Source organism: Nicotiana tabacum, chromosome 10 (assembly GCF_000715075.1).
Source record: "Nicotiana tabacum cultivar K326 chromosome 10, ASM71507v2, whole genome shotgun sequence".
NCBI classification, from domain to species: Eukaryota; Viridiplantae; Streptophyta; class Magnoliopsida; order Solanales; family Solanaceae; genus Nicotiana; species Nicotiana tabacum.
Genome location: NC_134089.1, coordinates 68,530,803 through 68,555,125, shown reverse-complemented (window position 1 = coordinate 68,555,125; position 24,323 = coordinate 68,530,803). Strand labels below are relative to the sequence as shown.

The following is a 24,323-nucleotide window of genomic DNA, read 5'->3' as shown; positions in this document are numbered from 1 at the left end:
GGCATCGGAGGAAAGCGTTAGCCGACAAGAAAGCAAGGCAACAAGAACAAGTTGAAGATGGATAAGATTTCAGGATCCTCAGTCTAGCTTAGCTTCTTGCTTTTCCTTTTAGAGCAATGTAACGGGGAGATCGGTTGAGCAGTAGCATCTTACAGCAGCATACAATAGCGCACAACAACAGCAAACACTACGGTCACACGGTAGTCCCAGCTACCAAAATTTCCCGAACTACATTGACCTGATTCCTGTTCAGCCCAGGATATGTAGGAAACCTCTGAAGCGAAGGTTCGGTCAAATCTTTTTCAAAAAATGCTTCACACGGAGTATTCGGACAGGCAAAAATTGCTCGCTTTATCTTTGCGCGAAAACCCTTCGTGTCTTCGTGCAAAGAGGGGCAGCTGTAAGCACGTGATTTTTGCTCCACGGACAATCGCTCCAAAAGAAAATAAAAATAGTGGCAAATGGCTTCGCTATACAATTTTTCGATCTTTCCGTAACATGTGTTGTTGGTCATTTGGGGGTCTTTCCATTTTACATCTAGTCATTATCAAACAAAAATACAAAATGCCTGTCGTTAAAAGAAAATTCATAAAAAAAAAAAATATATGTATGTGTGCATCGTTCGTTCTAAGCTGTGATCTAACCATTTTTATTTTATTGTCCATTTATGTGTGTTTATCGTTGTGGGTGTCACTCAATATGTGTGTAGGTTTGTTTTAATTTTTACATTGTTTTAGGAATTTTTGTTTAAATTGAAAAAAAAAGAGAAAGGGGAAAAGGAAAATCTGATTTGGGCCCCGAAGCAAGGCCCAAGACCAAAATACTGATCCAGTCCAAGATGAGCCTGCCCAAACACGGACTCAAACGACGTCGTATCGGCGTCCCTACCAAAGCCGTTGATCTGATTCAAACGAACGGTCTAGATCAGGCTGTTCAACTCGCCTCAACGACATCGTTTCAGGCAAAATGATCTAAGCCGTCCAACCCCATTGATCCAACGGATCCAGGCCCTCCTCTAAACCCGTCAAACATGACCCGATCCAATCCCCTACCCGGTCTTAACCCACTATCAGCTCCCGAACGACGTCGTCTCTCCTCAATGAGTAGATCCTGGCCCTTGGTCTCAATTGATCCAATGGCCAGGATCTAAACCCTCAATACATATATAAACTCGACCCTTACCCCCACGCCCCAAGCCGCACCCCCCCCTTCAGCCACTGTTCACCATCTTCCCCAGGGCCCCTTTTCCTCTCAAACCCTTAGCAGCTTAGTTTTTCCCCCGTGAGCCCAGTAACCATGGTTCCGATGACCACCAAAGTAACATCCCCGATGCACCCAACCACCCTGAACACAAATCCGTTAACCGTTCACCTCGAATCAACCCGTAGCTTCTCGAATCTTCGAACGAAGATTCGAGCAAAAACTAGATCTACACCGATTGACCCCAAACTCACACCACAACCCCTCCTGACCTCCCTCACCCCCGGAGTGGCTTTGGTTCCGTTCGAATCTGACTGGGATTGAACGGTTCCCAAATCGAACCTCAAGAGCCCTAGGATTCAGATCTATGGGTTTGTCCGAATCAGTGGCAGGATCAGGGCCTAGCAGACTTTTATCGAAGTGTTCTCAGTTGAGAACGCTTCGGTTAAAGTCCATTAGACCCCAAAATCACCTGGCCCGAGTTCAAACTTGAATCAATCTTAGTTTCATTTTCCTGAGGTATTTTTCCTTTTTCTTTTTTCCTCCTAAAATCTATATGTCGTTCGTGTTCTAGTTTGTTTTGTTTCGTGATTCGTCTGTCCATGTGTGTACGTTTTAAGTTAATAATGAGTTTGTTGTCAGTTTTATTGGTTGTTTGCTGTATATTATAGCTTGTGTAGTCATCTAAATAAGTGTCGTCAACTGAATTCACTTGAAAGATGTTATAGCTTGTGTAGTCATCTAAATGAGTCTACATTTCAGTATTGATTGCTATGCCTGTTTCTTGTTGGTGTTACTTGTATCGGCATGACCAACTTGTACCCTTTAATTGGCACCTATGTTTGCTTAAAGTTTGAATCATTGCCTGAACTTAGGCAGAAAATTGGCAATTAGTTTTAGAAATCTAACAAATCAGCCTGAAAGCAGTTTGAGTTTAATTAGCTAGTAGTCAGGTATTGGCTGAAATTAGAGAGGTCTATATACTAACTATTAAGAGTTAGGGTAATACAGTAATATGCAAGGTATAAGGGTAATCTTGGCATAAGACAGGGTCTGATTAGGGGATAATTTCAGAATATGTCAAGTGATAATTAAAATAGGATTAAATTAATGCTAATGGGGGACCAGACCTAAGAGTATGGGAATTAATTGAATACTTAACTAAACCCATAACCCTTGATTAGAGTAATAAAGACAGGGCATGGGGGCTGATTAAGGATTCCAAGAAAGATGCCTTTAGGCATGGGGGTTTAAGGGGTATGGGCAGACTGCAAGTTGCAGATGAGGGCAGCTTAGCTGCACTTGGTCACTTTGGCTTATAAATAGGCCATTCGAAAACAAAAACAGGGGGACTTTTGAGTCTTCAGAAAGGAAAAACAAAACAAAAGGCTGGAAAAAAAACTTTAGTCTGAAGGGTGGTCTAGTGAGTCCCAAATCATAATAGTGTAAACACAAGGTAGTTCCAATAGACATTGCAACCAAACACTGCTTGAAAGTTGTATAAGAGTGCATTTTGGTCAGGCTGTCTTGGCCAAGTCTGTTGCTTGCATTGACTGAGCTGTTTATGGTTGTTGAACTGTTGGTGTTGCTGCATTGAACACTCTGTTAGTGCTGTGGTTTCTCTACTCTTTCCTGGGGTTACTCGACTATCTGTTAGTTCTTGTATTCTGGGAGACACTGTTGGTTGTCTGTAGCTGAGGAAAACATTTGGTTTGGTTGGTTGTTGCTATGCTGTTGCTGTGTATCTGTTGTTGCTGTGATTACTGCATACTACTCAACTGATCACTCTCCTTCTTCCTTTTCTTTCTATACCAGGTACACAATTGATATCACCAATGTAACTGAGAGTTTGAGCATGAATGCAAAAGAGAGGACCTGCAGATTGTTTTTATATATACATGAACTGTTACATTAAATGTCATGAAATGGTTACATTTTCATTTGGATAATAGAAGTAGCCTACATGCTCAGTATATCAATGAAGGTTAATGAATGATAGTCATGTATATATGCTGTTAGGTGAAAAAACATTCCCAGTGTAATAAGTTGTATTTTAGACTTAGTCTGATGGTGTAGTATATTCTATAATGTAGGCCAAAATAGGAAAACTATCCACATGAGTTAAAGTTCTTTCCCCTTTTGCTAGTTTGTCACATATAAATTGATAAAGAACAAAGAATCAGTTCTAGGCCTCAACCTCAGGAAGGCCGAGCCCAAATCGAAAAAATCAGCTAGGCCTGTATCGGAAAAACAGGGCCCAAGTCTGGCCATCTCGCATGAGCTAGGTTTGGGCCCATAATTTGCGACTAGTTGTCCATAAGTGCAGTCACGTTTTATTATTCTGTAAAAGCATTTTAAATCCGGTTTTATAATCGACTAAGGCTATTTACTGCTTTCAATTGATAGAGACAAACACGACAAGAAACGTAGTTGCTATAGGATATCCTTTAAAAATAACAACGAGAGGAGCCTCGATAAAAATAAACAAAACGCAGATGCGGGGCCCTTGTTAAATGTATATTAGTGAAGCATTTAGTTTCCAGGACGGGTTGTTTAGCAAATCTCACAACCTTCCTAAAATAACAATACGTTAGACTCTTTAGGACGCGCCTTAGTAGATCTTACCTTCGTAAACTCGGGTGCACATCGATGTGACCCAAATCCAAATCTCAACGGAGTCGAAATGTGTTTCTAATCACGGGTACATTGATTGTGACGTGGTTCGAGATGCGTGTCCATGACGTTGCAAATTCATTTTAAAAAAATAAGAATGAGATGAGCCTCGCCAAATAAAATACAAATTGCAGGGCCCTCAGTAAATATTTGCTTTAAAAATTATTTGGACTTCGGGATGGACCGTTTAGTAAAATTCCACGGTCTTACCCAAAATAAATACGCTAGTCGCTTTAGGCGCGCCTTTAATAATTTAATTTCCTTAAACTCGGGTGCACATTGATGTGACCCAAATCCAAATCTCAACGGAGTCAAAGTGTGTCGACGACCACGGGTACATTGATTGTAACGCGGTTCGAAATACATTTTCACAACGTCGCAATTCTTGATAAAAACAGTAAATGATAAAAGCGGTTAAAAGTTAGAATTTTGCACATAAGTTCACACTTGTATAAAATCAGATAATCAAGCCGAATATAACAGTTGAGCGACCGTGCTAGAACCACAGAACTCGGGAATGCCTAACACCTTCTCCCGGGTTAACAGAATTCCTTATCCGGATTTCTGGTACGCAGACTGTAATATAGAGTCATTATTTTCCTCGATTCGGGACTAAATTGGTGACTTGGGACACCCTAAACCTCCCAAGTGGCGACTCTGAAATAAATAAACAAATCCCGTTTCGATTGTCCTTTAATTGGAAAAAACTCCCTCGCGCCCCTGCGGGCGCGGAAAAAGGAGGTGTGACACATAATCTTGCATAGTGGCCCCGTAAGGTCGAAGTTGTGAAGGCATCTATTTTTAATAATCTCCCAATGTTGTTGCCTATTTTCTCTAAAATCATACCATCATAGAACTCAGTTGGTAATTGTGGTAATAGAACCCAACAGCTGTAAGAGAATTGTTTTCTTTTGTTGCTACAAAGGTTGGTTTTCATCTTTGGACTGAGAGGAAATGTCCAAAGATGAACCATGGACCATAGTGTAGGACCTTTAACATGTATTCTTCACAATTGAACTTAGTGATGTATAGGTCGATTAAAGAAAAATTGTCATGTATTTTCCCGATTTCTTGAATTTTTCTTTTTAGAAGATTATGCTGGATTCTTTTGCCATGAAGCTTAATAATGAGTGAGAATTTCCATGGTTGATAGATACGGTTTTGGTCTTCCAAGGAGAAGTGAATTTGGTGTCCCTCTATAGGAGTGAAAAATTTTGGTGGTTGGCTTGATCCTTATGCTAATGATGGGTAATTGTCAAGAGTGGGGGTTAGAACATTGATTAAGGAACCATGCTCACTCGCTACTAATTTATCTTTGAAAGTTGAACCATGATTAATAGACATAGAATGAGTGAATTTAGGGTCTATACTAGGTGGTTCGGGAGGAATTTGGTTTGGTTGGCTTAAAATTGCCATGACCACTAACTTAGGCTGGGCAGTTGAAGCTGAAGAAGAAATGTTTTTTTTAGTGAGTAGTTGGAGAGAATTTCTTAGAGAGAGAAAATCCTTTTGTGATGACTGACTATATTAAATGAGCTTCTTTCTGTTCTTCTATCCCTTACTTGGAGAATTTTTTTTTTGCTAGTTTGCCACAAGTGAAAAGTCAAAATAGAAATTAAAAATTATTGCTTTTTATAATAGCATACAATTAATTGTTAAACTGAAAGGGTAACATACAATAATCACATCATGAAAAGGTGTTGTAAGATTGTTAGGAGTTCACCAATAGATAAACCAAATGTGTGCATTTTTAATCAATTGATAGTTGACTATGCTTAGTTTGTTAGCTCGTTGAACAAAAGTTATGCACAATTAAGAGGTCTTAAGTGCAGTTTCCCACCGCAAAAGAAAATACATAGATCAATCCATATCACTTATCGAAAAATAACCAATTTTCGCTAATAGGGTATATCTGCAAAGCTAAATGAAAAGACTACTTAAGCATGAGATAATAAATACACCAGATTCAATTATTTGTAAGAATAGGTCAGTTAGCGAAGGAGAATAATGGTCACCTTAGAGCAGCCTTTGAGTGGAAACATGACATAAGATATTTAGATGGTAGTAATTCTTGATTGTTTGCAGAGCATAACTCGTGTTTCTCGACAGCACATCAAGCACAAAACATATGACTGCAACCTTCAACAAACAAATAACAGGAAAACAAGGAGGTTTAAGTCCAAAAGCGATATCCAAAAACCTAAATGACACATATAAAGTCCGGCTTTTGCCATATTAGTGCAGATAATACTTGTCAGTACCTCAGCTAATATGTTTGGAAAAGTAAAAGCTAGAGCAGTTTCACTTGTCCTCATCATATTGATGATGACTTACCTAAACTGGGTTGTCTATTTATATTAGAATTTTCTTTAATTTTGAGGTAGACAATCTCATTTCTTTCTCTGAGCATTTGAGATGGTCAAAGAAGAACATGTTTGACTCGAATAGTTCGCAACAAAATTTTCATAGAGATATAGTCTTCTTTTAGCATATTCTGTAATGTACATCTTTGTTCAGGTGCTATTTTCTATATGAGATACATACAGTCCACTACGATTTTTCTCACTATTTTTGCACCAAGATATATATATATGGATGTTCCCCCCTATCTATTCAATTTGTGTTTTCTCTATTTTTTTTATTGTTAGGCATATGTTTTTGAAGCATATATAGTTTCTATATTAATGTCTAAATTTTGTACTGTTAACTTCCAAAATTACACATATCTATACACTATAACATGAAGTATAAATCATGCTAAAAAGCTAAGCGTATAACATTGGGGGGGGGGGGAGGGGGGGGGCAAGTGCGGGAATTACCCTTAAAATGTCCCTTTTTCATGTAGTTAACAACTTTCTTTTATAAAAATCTGTGAAATCAAAATTTTAGGATATTTATATTCCAACTAAATGAATCATAAAAATATTCGGCAATATAAAAAAATGTAAAAAGTCATCTTTTAAACCAAAAGTCTAGTTAACCATGCACTATTTCAGTTTAATTGAAATCTCATCAAAAGTAATAAGTTTATATGTAATTAAAATTGGTTCATTGTTAGAAAAAAAGAAGAAGACATGCACGAGTAAATCAGACACATCTATCGATATACGTGGGTAAAATCTAATAAATTACTATCGAAAAGTTGAAAATGTCCAAAATTGTATTCTAAAACAAGATGGAAACACATGCATTGCCGATAAAAACAGAGGAACATACAAAGAAGATGTCATTTCATTGCTTCTTGGTAGCGAGAAACTGATACTTGTGGGTTTCTTGATATAGAAAAAGCTTAGTAATTAGTTACATTTCATATTCCAAGAAAATTGTGTTTCCACCCAATAAATCTTTTAAAAAATCTTGCTAAGTTTTTCACTTTCTGTTTACATCATTAGGAATTCGAATAGGAGCCTATTTTTAAATCAAATCAAATTAAAACGAATAAGAATAAGAGATCGTTGTCCAAAAGAGGAATCCAGTGCAACGTGGCTCTTTGGTTGTAGAGGATAGGAGTAGGAGCCTATTTCTCCGATGCACCAAAATTAGAACAAAGCAGTCGCCCATCTATCTTTGTCATTCCCATTCCGTATCAGCATGGTAAAATGCTTGAAGGAAGCAAAAGCAATAGACTATTCCATGAATTCTCTTTATTATCAAATGCATAACAAGCAAACTCTTTAACCTCGAGCGATTGAAAGTTTCCTTCTAAGTAACACAACCCTTTTGGGAAAAGTTTTACTTCTCTCTTCTTTTTTTTTTTTTTTTTTTTTAAGAATTACAAGAAAATACATATGACTTGACACCATAATAAAAGATGGCCCATACTTTTAAGTTTTACCAGATCTAATCCATATTATACATATTTTAAAAGCACTAGCAAATTCAAAATCTATATTCTTACAACCATTGCTTCTAAAATCTATGGAATTAAATCTGTGTTCTCACAACCATTGCTCTCACTCTCTCTTCTTCTCACATCTTCTACATATGCTTCAAGGAGCAATATATTTTCTGCATGTACTCTTGTGTCACCTGGTTCAAATGTAAGAAAATTAAAGAGTAGGAATCCACCATTGAAGACCATTCAAGGTTTGGCTTTCGAAAATGAGTTTTTTTGAGTTTGTTAGTTGTTTGGATGGGGTATTGTTCCAATTGATTGAAAATATCAAAAGGAGTTCAAAATTTAAATTTGAAGTGATTTGGAGTAGATTTGAGCAAAATTTGAGTTAAATTTCAGAAAAGACGCAAGGAAGAAGACGAAGTCAGTTTTTTTGTATAATTATGTATAATCTTGTATAATAGTGTATATGAGTGTACAAACATATCTTATACACTATTATACACATTTATACAAGCGTCAGTAGACGAACTTCTTCCACGATTTTCAGTTGCAATTCTTGTTCAAAACCATTCCAAATCTCCATTAAATGACTTCAAATTTTATATACAACCTCCTTATACTATTTCTAACAAGTCTAAATAATATTCACTCCAAATTTCTCACAAAATCAAATTCGGGAATTTAAACCCACATATTTAAGCTTGTTAAAAATTTAATTTTCACCACCCAAATGGATTTGGTTTGTTGAATTAATATTTGAGTCACAGTTACTGATTCGAAAATTAACTTAAAAGCTTGAGAATCTTTTTTAAAAATTAAATAGTAATTTTGAGAACCTATTAGAGTTGGATGTTGAATCTTAGCCTATTATTTTTGGGCTAGTTGATTGTAAATTAAAGAGAAACTTTCAGAAACCACTATGTTTTAGTGGTTATTAGCTAGTTATAACTACCATTTACTATATTACTTCCTATAGCTATGTTTTCAGGTTTTTAGAGTGTATTCGATGTATTTAAGCTATTATATTCATGAATACAGTAGCATTTCTAGGCGTGAAACAGGGGATTACAGCTAGACAAATTTTTGTATTCGACTGTATTCACGGCGTGAAACAAGGGATTACAGTATTCGACTGTATTTAAGATATATATTTGTGAATACAGTAACGTAAATAGTGCAATTCATAATCTATTCAGTTGTTTTTAAATGGAAAGTGAATCAATTAACACAATAGACTCCTAATATAACTCAACAAACTCAATTATAACACACAAAATTTGTATTCCAGTTATAAAAAAAAATTTTAACCGAAATACATGGAATACAGTGGGATACATTGAAATACAATGAAAAAAAAAGACAATAAAATACATGGAATACAACGGGATACATTGAAATACAATGGAAAAAAGACAATGAAATACATAGAATACAGCGAGATACATTGAAATACAATGGGAAAAAAAGTAATAGACTCTTCAAGTTGTTTAGCCCCAAACTCCATCATCTTTGTTCAAAAATAACCCTAATATCGTCTCGTCAAGAGGACCGCGATTCTGACTCGAAACTCTCAAAATTTGGCGCAAAAATGAAAGAAATTCCTTATTTTCAATAGCAGATGTCTTGTTTTGTTAGTAATTGTGAATTTGGTAGATGAAAAAAAAAACAGCAATGGAAGTGATGAAAGGCAAGAGTAGCAGTGGCCATGTCCATATTGAGAAGTCAAAAAGCCAATTTACCTTGTCAATTTGGGACCAAAAGAAAAAACCTCCACTTATTCGAGACACAGGCAACACAAGTGTATCAAAGTCCATCACAAGTTCGATAGCTAATAATCCAATTATTATCCAGATACCAAGCTAGAGGACACTGGGTTCCGAACACAAAGTACGAAGAAACATTCTGAACCAAACTATTAGAACTCCAAAATCCAAAACTGAATCGATCAGGAAGTAATATTTCACTGATAATGAAAATTTCGCGAGACAATGGAGAGGAATTAGTGGAGAATAGTGGTTGCATTCATGGAGAAAGACTGGCGTTGAGAGATAGAGGGTGGAGAAAATCTGAAAGAATGATAGAGAAAAATAATACAAAGAGTATTTTATGGCTTAAGGGTAGGAGGCAACCATAAATAGATATTTGGCTATAAAAATCAAAAGGTAGTTATGGAATATAAATTTTTAAAAGGGTATTTATTTAAAATAAATAAGGTATCAACCTTTGCTATAGGAGGTAAAAAATCCTAAATTAAAATATGGGCAGTAAAATTGAAAGGGAAAATTTTCGTTCCTATACCATATAGGAAACTATATTACCAAATATGTTCATAGTTGCATATTACCCGCCATGCTAATAGTATTTCTACAAAATATAGACAATTCATTAAATAAGGAATCATTGTAGCTATAGGCTTCCTTATTTAGGTGAGCTAATATTGGGGAATTAAATATTCTTTCAGATATTTTACAACGCAAATCACGCACCTTAATAATTATCGGTTGTTTCCATTCAAATTTAGCGACTCTGTTTTTGCGATACACTGTGTTTCAACCTTTTTTCTGATTTCACAAATCAAAAACGACTAAATCTTCTACAACAAACGCAATTATGTCCAAAATCCCAACTATGCTACAACTGAATGGGAATTGGGATAGTTATGGGAGATTTAGAGAATTTCAGGTCAATGGCATTGTAGTCGATGAGGATATGAGTTATAGTCTATTGATTTCTACAATAGCACACCAATTAATGATCGATACATCCGAAAAAATTATAGAAATCAAATACATTGTCAACGAGCATTGTCCTCCAATGAAAATTAGGAATGATATGGGTGTTCGTGTATACATGGAGACGATAAAGGAAAACAAAAACTTAGGATCATATCTGGTATGTATAATTGTTCGCGATTTCAATATGGAATTGAGTACCACCAATGAGAACACAGTTGCAGGTTTGTGCTTTTACATTTTCTATCAAATTCTGGTTCTATGTCGATGTCCTACACTTTATCTACATTTTATCTACAAATAAACTACATGTCAGAGTAAATATATATATCAGTATAGATTTTCATAATATCTAAAAAAAATCTACATTTGTTCTATAATAAAACTACATATCATTTGAAAATTTAATATGAAATACAGAATTTCAACATTTCTACAAATTATCTACAAAATTTCTACAAACTATTCATAACAGTATTTATCTTTATTTTCATGCAGGTTCATCTGGAACACTAAGGTTACTTGATATGCCAACATCTTCCGTTATAGAGGAATATGAAAGTATAATAATAACAGATAGTACACCAAGTTTTATTGAAGTAGGACAAGTATACCAAGACAAGCAAACAATTGCAACTGCAATGAAGCACTATTCTGTCATGCACAAGTTCCAATTCAGGGTAAAAAGATCTAGTGTTAGAAGGTATGAACATATGAATGGTCAAAGATCATTATTTTTTTAATTTTGCAGTTTATTTGTAATTTTTACTTCTTCAGTTTTTTCTTGTGATAATGTTTATCAGTATTGTAGATGAATTGTAGTTATGTTGTATATAAATTGTATAATGTGATCGTTTAAGCTAAAACAGTCTTTTTCTTTAAAAAAAAAAAACTACATTTTAAACCAGTGTTTAAATTGTATTTATTTTGTAGCTACTGGCTAATATGTGTTAGTGAAAACTGTACATGGCACTCCAAGGCAACTAGCATAAATGATTCTGCAATGTTCAAGGTCAGAAATTTCAATAGCCAACACACATGCTCTTTAATGGACAATACATTCATACAACGCAAACCTACTGCCATGGTAGTTGTAGCATGGTTATTCCAAAATATTCTGATCCTAAGATAATTTACACACCAAAAAACATATAAACTGACATGTTGTCTGAACACGGAATGAATCTAACCTACATGCAAGCTTGGAGAGCAAAGGAAAAGGCTTTACAGTTTTTGAGAGGTCATCCTACTGACTCCTACAGCAAATTGCCTAGTTATTTGTATATTCTGGAGAAAACTTATCCGGGGTATGTAGTTAAATTGAAGAAGACGGACGATAACTACTTCTTGTATGTATTTGTTGCGATTTGTACGTCAATCAGTGGTTGGAAATATTGTAGGCCAGTTGTAGTAGTTGATGGGACCTTCTTAAAGTCAGCATACAGGGAAATAATACTAACAACTAGTACAATTGATGCAGCAGGTATTGAAGCTTTATTATAGAAATATTATAGCTTGTCTGTTTTTTGTAGTACTTGTAGATTTATTGTAGATATATTATAGATATATTGTAGAAAAGTTGTAGTTTGTATGTATATGTCTTCTTCTGAATTTGTCCTGCAGCCAATTAATTGTTTTTTGCCACATAATGTAGGTACCATATTACCATTCGCATATGTTGTTGTTGATTCAGAAAATGACGCATCATGGAAGTTGTTTTTTGAGCAATTCAAACATGCATATGGTGAAAGACCAAATATGTGTGTTGTTTCAGATCGGAAAGAGAGTATCTTGAAAGAAACATCTATTGTTTATCCCGTCATGCCACATTATTCTTGCATGTGGCATATTTGGACAAATATAAGGGCAAAGTTCAAGAAGGGACATCTAAAGTTAAGTGAATTGTACTTTGTCACGGCACGGTCATACACGCTTGATGAATTTAATGAAATGATGTCAAAGATTGAAGAGATTGACCCGCGTGTTAAAGCATACTTATACGATATTGGCTATCCTAGATGGTCTCAAGTACATCCTACGGTGAACAGAACTTGGACTATGACATCAAACATTGCAGAGTCGTTGAATGTTGTAACAAAATATGCAAGAGAGTTGCCGATAGTAGAACTATTAGAGTATATGAGGGCCCTTCTTGAATGTTGGACGAAGGAAAAGTTATTGAAAGCAAAGGGTACATTCACATACCTTGGGTTTAAATTCAACAAAGAGTTGGATGACAACAGAATATTGTCGCACAAGCTTAGAGTAAGATCTGATCATTTATTGATTCAAATTAATTTATACAGGACAATGTAGATATTTTGTATTTAACCATATATGAATTTTTTTTTGTTTGTAATGTAATCGTAGGTTAGGGCTTCAACAGACTACATCCATACAGTACTAGATAGTGTGAGGCACTATATTGTTTGTCTTGAAAACAAGAGATGTAGTTGTGGGCAATTCCAGCTTGATAAATTTCATTGTACACATGCTTTGGTTGCTTTAAGATACAGGGATGAGTCTTTTGAACAATATTGTTCTCCTTATCATACAAGGGAGAACCTCTTGCGTACTTATGAAATACTAGTAAATCCCTTGCCTGATGAAAGCAAATGGAATGCGCCACAACATATATCTGAAGAAGTAGTAAATCCACCTACAAGAGAGAAAAGGCAGTCAGGAAGACCTCAAAAAGAAAGATACAAAACAAATGATGAAATAAATTCAAAGAAGTACAAGGTTTCATGTGGAAACTGCGTAGGAGAAGGGCATAACAAAAGATCTTGCAAGAATGCACCCAAAAAGAAATAAAATTTTATGTAGTTAACAGAATATTTCATAAAAATTGTTGGTGAGTTCAGGATAACAAAATTTGATGTGTAATTGTTGAGATTTTTTAAGATCATAATGTAGTTAGTTAGGATTTTTCTGTATTGAGATAATACTTTCATAGAGTGATTTGTTTATAAATGGTTTCTATATATATAATCTACCATTTTTTTACTATCTCTAGCATCCTTTACATAGTTGTTAATGTTTTTTTGTAATTTATCTACAATACAACTACAAAAAAATTACATTAACTGGAATTTATAGAGTAACTACATTATAAATCAGTAGGAAAGGAGTTATATACTAAAATATTGCAGATCAAGTACTGTTTACATTCAACAAATAAATTTAAAAGCAACAAAACACAATGTTAAATATTTTCTACAAATTATCTACAAATACAACTACAAAAAAGCTACAATAGCTGGAGCTGACATAATAGCTAGATTATAATCCAGCTAGAAAGAAGTTATATGCTAAAAATAATGTAGATTAGGTACTTTTTACATTCAACAAATTGAATGTAAAAGCAACAAAATGTTTAGTTACTGATTTTTACACTTTATCTATAGAAAAACAACAAAATAACTACATATTTTTGCGTTGATAGAAAAACTATATAAAAATTCAGTTGGAAAGGATTTATATGCTAAAATAATGAAGATCAAGTACTGTAAAGATTCAACAAGTGAATATAAAACCAACAGAATATTTCCATTTGAACTACTATACTGGATAAGAAAAAAAAAACAAAGGCTACTATAATTGTAGCGCAAGTTTGCTACAATTAAAACACAACAATATTGTTCAAAAACTTGTCTACCATCTTTCTTCTAAACTAGTATCAACTAAACAATTGTATTACATGTTCCATACAAAACATTACAACTACTTCTTCTTCATCTGGACTCGTGTTTTCTCATTCAAGGCTGGTGCACCTTTTCTCCTTGCCAATTTGCCTGTCACCTCACTTTCTCTAATTGCCCCATGCTCCTGCTTCTTTCTAGCATAGTCCCAAAGTAGCACTCCATAGCGTCTATGGTGTTGATCAATATCAAAAAGGTCTTCTGCCGGAATTGATAACTCTCCAAGACTAACATACTCTGCAAAGGCAGCAACAAATACACCACAATCGCTGCAAAGATAAAAAAATGTCAATATTTACCAAAAGATTAGAAAAAAGGGTTAAATGTATAAAAAGAAAGAAGATTTTTGTTACAGTGATCCTTCTTTTTGTTGTGGTATCTCTCCGACGATCCACTGAATGTTAAGAGGGTCGGTAACAACTTTCTCAATGTATGCCTTTGTATTCTTGAAGTTGATGTCTTTACGCTTCCCATAAAAACCGGTGCATGACAGATACAAATGGATAATAACAGAAAACTTGTCGACACAAGATTCAACAATTGGGTAATTACGTGAAGAGACTATGGAATCACACGTATAAAGTTGCATGTCTGCAATGTCAAAAACAAACAACACCCAGTGAAATTTTTCTACAATGTTGACGGGCATGATGACATAATCAACTTCATCTCATGCAACATTTGCGAGTAGTCTATACCCCAATATATATTTTGCTACAACGTCCTGGGGTTTGACAACAGAAAACTCTTTTCTTGAGGAGAATTTTTGAACTTTTCATAAATTTGATCAATCCTAGTCTTGAACAAACAATTTGTTGTAGTAAACCTAGTCTTATTGTATGGGCCATACTTGCCTCTTTTTCTCAAGTAATACATTATAACATTAATGTGCTACGACAAAAATAGATTGCATTTATACTACAAGTTATATTCAAATAATCTACACAAAACTACAAAATAACTACAATTACATTACAAACAGAAAATCAAGCATCTACAATCAGAATACAAATTATCTACAAATTAACTACAAAATATCTACAATCAGATACATTGAATCTTACCGAGTCATTGAGGACTTGTCCGGGGTGTGCCAGGGAAAAGAACCACTCCTTCTTGTCAACCTTTTCCACTCCAGGATCTAACCATGGCTTAATTTGGTTGTCCTTTATAGAATACGGATCCTTCCTCCTATATAAACAAATAGAAATTAAAATAAAATTGTTGAATGAAGTGGATGTGTAAAAGATGAATACTGAAATAAAAATGTCAAATTGTGCAAACTAACCTCCTTGAACCTGTGTTGGTACCATGGTATAACCACTTGTTGAATTGATCCAACAACTTAGGATCTACATTTTGAGCAATAACAATAGTAAATGGGTGCTTGAGGTGAAAAATTTGAGGTCCAACCGAGGTGCTGTCATCAGAACTGTATAAAGGGAGAAATGGTGATCGGGCATGCTTAGCTGGATACCTTGTTCTACCTTGATGCACGAGTGTTGTTTCATCTTGTATAGGCTCGCCGAACTTAACCAATTGAGAGAAGTTATCAGGTAGCTCGAAATCATCAAGTGTAACCTCCTTCTTCTCACCTCCGGATTGTTCTGAATCACCTACATTCACATACTCTGCCTCTTCACCTACATTGTCATCTTCCTCATTCTGTTGTTCTCTTTGAGATGCTACTGTCACTCCGTGAATTGGAGATTGTGCATGCATATCTTCCCTCTCTGTAACACCATGTATATCTAGCTTAATAGAATGGTAAAAATATTGAAACATAAAGCAAATATCTCTGAATACAATTTCATACCTACATTCTCTTCATCAACTGTACCTTCAAAATATGTATATAAATCAACACGTGCTGGATGATTTTCTTCACCAAGTGCACCTTCAACATGTTTTGTTTTTTTCATTAAAAATGTTAAATCATACTGGATAGTAGTGGCTTGACAGTTTAAGAAGATATATTGGTGGGTTATAAGATCTACATAAATCTGTAGAGTTGTGCCAATATGTTGTATTTATTTGTATATATTTTATATATATATAATATAGATAAATTGTAGATATTTTGTAGATATTCTGTAGATAATTGTAGATAAAGTGGAGTTATTTTGTAGATACTTGTTTGCTGGTGCTGGCCTGCACTGGTTCTCTACTAGTGAACTGAAATTGCTGATTGTTCTTGTCTTTTGGTTGGTCAGTATTTTTGGTTGAACTCCCAGCAAACTGAAAGTTTTATATTATTTAGGATATATAGTTTAGAGGTGACATAAATAGTTTTATTAATATGAATAAAATTCAAATGTTACATTTGCATCAACTTGATCATTTGGACTGTTTATCACCTGCAAAACAGTCTTGACTGACTCATTTATTAGCACTCGAAGGCTACCTAGTTCTTCAAAGACATCTTTCCTAAAATCTTCAAGCTTTTCATCGACCTACATATTAAAAAAATACATAATTAACTTCAAAATATGTCTTAACATACATTAAAGAACAGATGCACTATTATGTATACATCACAATGTTGTTTAGGAATACATGTTACCTTCTCAAGACCTCTTTTTAACTTTCTTATTTTACGAAGAATAGACTTCTTGTCCTCTTTTCCAATTGATTCTTTGGGTTCCAATGGAGGAGCATAAACTTTGGGATCCTCATAAACATGTTCAACCTCTTCAATTATGTACTCAACTTTATTAGGCAAAGACATCACTGAAAGCTCTTCAGATGATTCATTTATGTTGGTGAACTGAATGAGAAAAAAAAACAGATTAGTTTGATTAAGGTAGAATATGTAGACAAATTGTAGATATTTTGTAGGTAAATTATATAATCCTAAATAAAAACTATTTACCTTCATCCATTCATGCTTGATCATTCTGTCCTCAATTGCAGCTAACCAAATATGACCCTTACTAGCTGACCAATTAAGTATGCGAGGGATTGAATTAGAAATCTTTGTAGCTATATCAGTGTTGACGGAGGAGCAACACTCATACAACCATACTTGCATGGTTAGTGGGAATCCTCGAATGAGATAAGAATGAACGAAAGGATTTAGCATGTGGCTAACTGATTCAATCAACTGTTTGTAAGACTAAATATCCCATGGAAATGTCTCGTACTGACCGGATTCCACCAAATAAAACCTAAAATGATCTATCAACCCAATATGGTCTTCCTCTAAAGGACAAATGAAGAATTCTATGAGATATAGAATACATAACTTTACTGCATCCTCATCATTTACCAGCTTTTGTTGATTACAATCTGTTTTAGGTATATCTTCTCCACTTTTACCTTGTTTGGAAAGTAACTGCTCATTATCTTACTGACATAATTCGGTGTGTAACCAAAATCTGTCACATCGGTATGACATCTAAGACCAGTTATTACTGCAAACTCTCTCAATCCAAAATTTAACCTCTCACCTTTTAACTCAACTGAAAAATAAGAAGCATCGGATGAATTCAATTCATACTTCATAAGAAGATGAATAGCTTGATTTTGCATGCATAAATTGAAAAATGACAGTAAATAACCAAAGCATGTCTTCTCGAATAGCTTCAAACTATTTGGAGACAAAAGCCCTTTAATTTGGCTAGAAATGCTAGGGTCACATAATGTCTGGAATCTAAGCACCCCATAATCAACATTATGGGATGCAAAAAAATGTCCATTCTACACAAAATATAAATAATCTCACATTAATATCAGTGCTTAAAAAACATAGATACATTTGCAATTTATCTACAAAATAACTTCAAAAAATATACAAAATATCAACAAATTTTAAACAGATCAATAAAGCTACAATTAATCTTCAAAATGAAGACAAATAATCTCACATTAATTCAATGCTTAAAAAACATAGATACATTTGCAATTTATATACAAAATAATATCAAAAAATCTACAAAGCAGAAAAAATACAGATTATGTAGATTTTTAATAACTAAAACAAACGAAATAACTAGTGAAGAAATTACAAAATCTTACCTTCACCAATGACTGTTTTCGAACATTTTTAGGAGATTTAACACTAGGGGCTTTTTTTGAATTTTTCTTCTTTTGGGGAGTTTTTGAACTGGGAGACACCTTCGCTTTCTTTCCAGGTTTAATGATAGACACATCTTCTACAAATTCATCATCGGAAACTATCTCTTTTCGTCTCATTTTCGCTTGTTTGATTGGCGTCGAAGATTCTCCAGCATCGAACATGTTTTTGTTTAGTTCTAGCTTCAGCCCTGATTTGACGCGGAGAAAGATTATGCTTCTTATCTACAATTGCACGTGCAGATTTCCCATGCTTTTTGGGTGAATGTGATGATAATACACCCAAATCGAAAGAAGGTATATGAGCTTCACTAGCTTTTTTAGGATTGTGCTTTGAAGGTTTGTTCTTCTTCATTGAGAAATTTTGAAGTTGAAGGTAAATGTGTATGAACTTTGAAGAATTAACTTCAATTTTGATTGGTTGTAGAAGAAAAAACTTGAAATTGGACGTTAATGGTGGGGGTTACATCTGTTTCTCTGGTTTTAGCAGAAGAAATAATAGGAAAGAAACGTGGGTGTGGGGTGATACATGGGTGAGGGTGTGGGTTTGGGAGAGAGAAATGTGTGTGTGTGTGGTGGGGGGGGGGGGGGAGATTTGGAGGAATATACGATACCATTAATTTAGGAGGGATATATGGTACAATTAATGTACCGTTAAAAGACATAATGGTATATGATTGGTAATTAGGTATACTAAATATAATTATATCAAATCTTAAACATTAAGGGTAATATAGTTTACTATATGGCATAGGAATGTAAAAATTCTAATTGAAAAGTAGGGAGCTCAATTGTTCTAATGTGAAATTTCCCTTTTTTTAATTAAAAAAAAAATTCCGCTCACAACCTATATTCATTGACTAATTCAACCCATTCCAGGCACCGCACCCTCCACAATTCTCCTTTACTCAACACCAAAAGCAATTAGGGACAACACGATGGAACAATACAAGACTATTGAAATAAAGCAATTAGGGATCTAATTCAACTGGTAGAAGAGCCAACGAACTCGCCATACTAGAAGTACATACTACATGACGAGATTAAACAAATCAAAACATTCTAATGAACAAAACAAGAGAATAAATTTTAGATTAGATCGACACCAAAGAAAGCATAAACTTTCAATTGCAGGCAAATGAATGACAATCATCACAAGAGAACCTAACAACAGAAAAGGGCTAGATGCCTAAGCAACTTATTAGGCATTATTATTAACTGCGATGCCACAAATCCACAGCTGCAAATTATTGTAGGCATGACCAACCAGTTATTGAGCCCAAACACCGATTGCTAAAGCCATGACTAACAAGGTTAACTTTGCAAGATAAGTGACGCACACTACATTCGTTCATCATAAAGAAACCAAAAGCTTCACAAAGACACGAAAATAATCCAAAAAAATCCCATTGCATTGATCTAAAGCATGAGGTCAAGGTCCCAAAACAACAGATTGCTATTCAATAGTACTTAACAGAATTCATGCACTTGTCAAATCTAACCTCATACATTGTCAAAGAGAGAGATTACCGTTCTACTAAAGCATGCAAAACTGAGATTTCTATCTAGGAAGAACAGACAGTATAACAAAACCATAAGCAACAACATCTCATAATTCTAGTGTCGCTCAATCATCATCTTCCTCGTCATCGTCGTTACCAGCAGCTGAATTCAAAGCATTCAGTCTCTCAATCAACTTGGCCTTCCTTTCCTCGTAAGTCAGCTTCTTCAGGTTGTACCTGCAATAGAAGCCCAAAGAACAAATTATTTAGAACAAGGATAATCACAGCATTTTAAGCATTTTAATTGGTCTGGTCAGCAAAAAACATGCCATGTACTTAGAATACTGACATCACATCAATTTAATTGGTCAGAAGGGGAGCCTTGGAGCAACGGTCAAGTTGTCTTTGTGTGAATTAGCCACTGATGCTTGCATCAGGGTAGACTGCCTACATCACACTCCCTTGGGGTGAGGCCCTTCCCCGGACCCTGCGTGGACGCGGGATGCTTTGTGCACCAGGCTGCCCTTTTACATCAATTTTATTGGTCTGGTCGGCAAACATGCCATGTACTTAGCAGACTGATACAATCACAGAGCATTTTAATTGGTCTGGTCAGCAAACATGCCATATATATTCAACGCATGGCACAGCAGAATTATCCACCACAAGACAATCAAAGAAGACCTATGTTCGAATAACATAAACAGGAAGTATGGAGCCTCCATATGCACAGAAAACAAAACCAATGTGCTGGAGGACTTTAAATCACCCTGACATTTGCACTTTGACGCATTTTTTGCAAGTGCAACTAAAACTTTTTAATAGAAATAACAAACTCATAACGGCTCATACGGGATTAAACAAACTAAAAATAAAACCAGACCTCTTGTGCTGCTTGGGAGGCTGCTTCTCAGATTTCTTTGGGCTTGGATCAGCACGTATGGCAGCATGAACTTTCTTGTACATCTCCTCGAGATCATCAGCCTCAAGACCTTGCTTAATGTACTCACTAAAGTGAGACTGATATTTCTCAGGTTCATCTTCAGTCAAAGTCTGAAAAAACACACAGGTTTGTCGGCATTTTAGAGATGGACAATAGGAAGATGCCAGGTCCATCAAACAAGAACCGCCTCATTACCCACTTAGCACAAACATTGTCCATGGATTCTATAACTGATACAACAATATAACGATCAAAATATAGTGCTTTCTGCATCACCTTCATATATGTTGCGACATGGCCACCATAGATGTACTTGCGGTGAACATCAGCATCAAGTTGCTTGGAGTCCTTGCTGAACCCAGCAAACCTCTTTTCGCTATGAGGAATATCAAGTCCACCATCCAATGCACCCTGGACAGAAGCAAAGAATAGTAAATGCGATCAGTCATATTGCAGGATAAATCCTACTGAGAGAGGCCCACTACAAGAGGGAAGAGACTTGTATTTAAAGACCATCTGCCAGGCACATCAAAAGAACCAACTAAACCAGAAATATTTAAATAGACAAACAACTCTTTGAGTTCCTCGGACATTGGCAACTATTGTTGCAATGCAGTTTTGGGGGTTATGCCAAGTTGAAGCAGCTGTTTCATCAAAAACTTTTTTCAAATCACAACTACAATGCAATTTAGATTACAACAGGGTATAATAGACCGGACAGCAAAAGTAGCATTATACCTTTAGAGCACCAAAAACACGATTTCCAGTAGTAGTTCTAATAAGGCCCACATCCAAGAGAGCACGGAACGGCCTCCTGCTTTCAGCGGGTTCAACTGAGTAATCCTCTCCACTGGCCTGTAAAGATTGATAACACCCATTACAAAGTAAATAATGGAAATACAGACAGCAAAATAACATGTATCCTTGATATAGCAGCTGTCACTTACCTCAGGGTTTCCTTGATACTCCTCATCCATTTCGAGTTTCTTGAGAACTCGTCTTGCCAAGAGAAGTCCAGTACAGTAAGCTAATTAAACATTGAATGAATTAGCACCAATCAGAGAAGAAATACACAATTTCAGGTGACATGACCCAACAAGAAAAGGTTATGAAAATACCAGCAGCATAATTTGTCAGTCCAACTTTGAGGCCATACTGAGGCAGCTCACGAGCATATGCAGAAGCAAGAATCATGTCACCGGCTATGCTAGCAGACACAATTTGGGCGATTATGTCCTTGTTAGTCTGAAAGACGTTAAGGAAAATAAAGCAACGTAGAACAGCTAATGCCAATTTATCAACTTCACCCATTCGGCATCAGATATTAACAGGAAAGAACTAACAGCAATAGCAACCTGATCTTGAATTGAAGATATTGTCAAAAATAAATATATCACATCCCAAGAGGAAGTCATCTAAAGCAAGAAGTTGATGCTTCTAAGGTAGAGTAAATGTTTAGGATACAAATCGGACAACGAAACGATATTTTGGAGTGTTGTACTTGTTTTTGTCCTGATTAATCAGGCGATTCCTCGCTCTGTAGTCAGTCTTCCCCTCTGCACAGTAGCAAGAGTTATGAGCTGCAGAGGAAAACGGTTTGATATCGAAAAAAATAAAGGATGAATAAAAGTACATTGTACCTCTCCTTCTCTTGAATTTAACCTGGAAACGCTTAAAGTAAGCCCTAGTCTTCTGGACTTTGATGAATGCCTGCACATAATTTTGGTAAGAATCAATAAGAAAGTATGCATACTTACATTAGCAGAAGTATAGAGATAAATTGAGAAAAATTCATAGCAAACTCTGTTGGGAAATAAAGCAAGAGAATAAAGCTTCAATTTTAAAAATGTACTTCAATCTAAATGCAGAGTTATTCTCTGCATTAAGTTAAAATTGACACTAGTGCATCAATTACAAGCTCTCAACACGACTAATTAAGCAAAAAAAAAAAGCATCTGCGTGTCAGCACGACTATATGTCAATAAGGACCATAGTTCCTGATAAACACAAAATATACACAAACGCATACACATATAAACATATACACAGAGATCAATCTACACACATACAAACATATATACATATATATGTAGTGTGTGTGTATAATGTGTAAACGAGCAGACAACAGAACCAAAGATTCAAGCTCCTCAAAAAATTATCTACGAGCACAAATAAACAAGTAAGTTACAGGATATAAACAGTAAACATCGCATAAACCGTCAAGTAGTGAAGATGGCTGATTAATTTTTATAAACCTCACAACCCAGAATCCTAAGCCGTTTTACAACAATAGTAACGCAGTCTTTCAGCTATTTTTCTTTTTTTTTGATAAGGTAAATTGTATTAATCAAAAGGTAGAAAAAACTATTTAGCAAATCTATGTAACAAAAGCAACGAAAAGGAAAGAGGAAATGGAGAAATGCTACATATGATTATCCGAACAAGCTAGAAGATCAGTGAATCTTACCATTGTTCTTCCTGGATTAGCCTCCGGCGGCGGGGGGTTGAGGGGGTGGGGAAATGAGGAAAAGCTGTTTGTGGAGAGAACAAATACTTGTGCGAGGCAAAGCTAAAATACCTAAACAAAAACCCTAGTAGACCGATCCTAATGATACGATTTGACTTTGTTACCCTTGAGGCTATTACCCTTCCAATAGAGATCCGAGAGGTTTTTCTGTCTTTGTCTTCGCCGTATCAATTTGGTTCTAAATTTGCAATTAGGTATTCATGTGCTCCGTTAAAATTTAGCTTCAAAAATAACCTTGTCTTACATTTCAATTAAAATCCTTCATTTCTAGCAGCGCTCCAGCCATCATATTTTATTAATGCTAATTATTTTGAATTGATATGTAAGTGAGAAACATGAAAAAAAAATTATACGCCCACACACTCATAAGAGCAGTGGCATTTGCGGAAATAGGTTTTGAGGTTACCTCATACGTGCTTATCTCCTACAACAAATAGCACATAACAAGTGTAGCACCTACATGATAAATTCCCCACTCACAAAGTTAGACAAAAAATTTACCTCACTCTGAAATCCGATAACCTGCTCTGACGCCTCTCTAACACCTCAAACATATGTCAAACAATCCAAAACTAATCAAACAACGTGCAAACGAATCAAAATATACTCAAATACCCGTAATTTAACAATTTACAACAATTCCCAACTCTACTCAAAAAGTCAACAAAGTCTACCCCGGGCCCACGTGCCCGAATTCCAAAAATTTTGAAGATAAATATTACTCATAGTACCACGAACTCAAATATATAATTTATGCCAAATTCCATGTCCAGTTTCATGGTCAAAGTCTAAAAATACAAATTCTAGGATTTTTTTCAAAAATTCCACATTTTTCTATCAATTTCCATGTTAAAATCCATATATTATTCACATATTTAACTCACAGTATGTGAAAATTATTTACCTTACCTTAGATGATAAAAGTATCCCCTCAAATACCTTAAAAAATCGCCCAATCCAAGTGAGAAGTGGAAGAAATGAGCCAAAATCCGAAATAAGATGAAATCTACCCCAACGATCCCTTCTTCGCTATCGCGGAAGCGAGGACCAAACTCAACCAGCTACCCATTCGTTCTTCGTGAACGTGACACACTGGTCGCAAATGCGGTGACCAACTCAACAATCTTTAGCGA

General features: G+C 35.3%; 2 protein-coding genes across 2 annotated transcripts; one reads left to right on the top strand and one right to left on the bottom strand.

Annotated features, from left to right (window-relative positions):
• The first annotated feature begins 11,604 nt into the window (after positions 1 to 11,604).
• On the top strand, positions 11,605 to 13,322 carry LOC142165159 (uncharacterized). The gene is made up of 4 exons (XM_075223775.1): positions 11,605 to 11,926; positions 12,098 to 12,708; positions 12,814 to 13,203; positions 13,308 to 13,322. The coding sequence occupies exons 1-4, from the start codon at positions 11,605 to 11,607 to the stop codon at positions 13,320 to 13,322; spliced, it is 1,338 nt and encodes a 445-aa protein (XP_075079876.1).
• A 6,287-nt stretch (positions 13,323 to 19,609) lies between these two features.
• LOC107764090 (large ribosomal subunit protein uL18-like) lies at positions 19,610 to 23,264 on the bottom strand. Its single transcript, XM_016582616.2, has 9 exons — positions 23,131 to 23,264; positions 22,304 to 22,373; positions 22,128 to 22,219; positions 21,782 to 21,908; positions 21,611 to 21,690; positions 21,402 to 21,518; positions 20,940 to 21,074; positions 20,604 to 20,773; positions 19,610 to 19,957 (listed from the first exon to the last, which is right to left on the bottom strand). Exons 1-9 carry the CDS (start codon positions 23,131 to 23,133, stop codon positions 19,846 to 19,848), a joined length of 906 nt encoding a protein of 301 aa, XP_016438102.1. The 5' UTR covers positions 23,134 to 23,264; the 3' UTR covers positions 19,610 to 19,845.
• Positions 23,265 to 24,323: the final 1,059 nt, after the last annotated feature.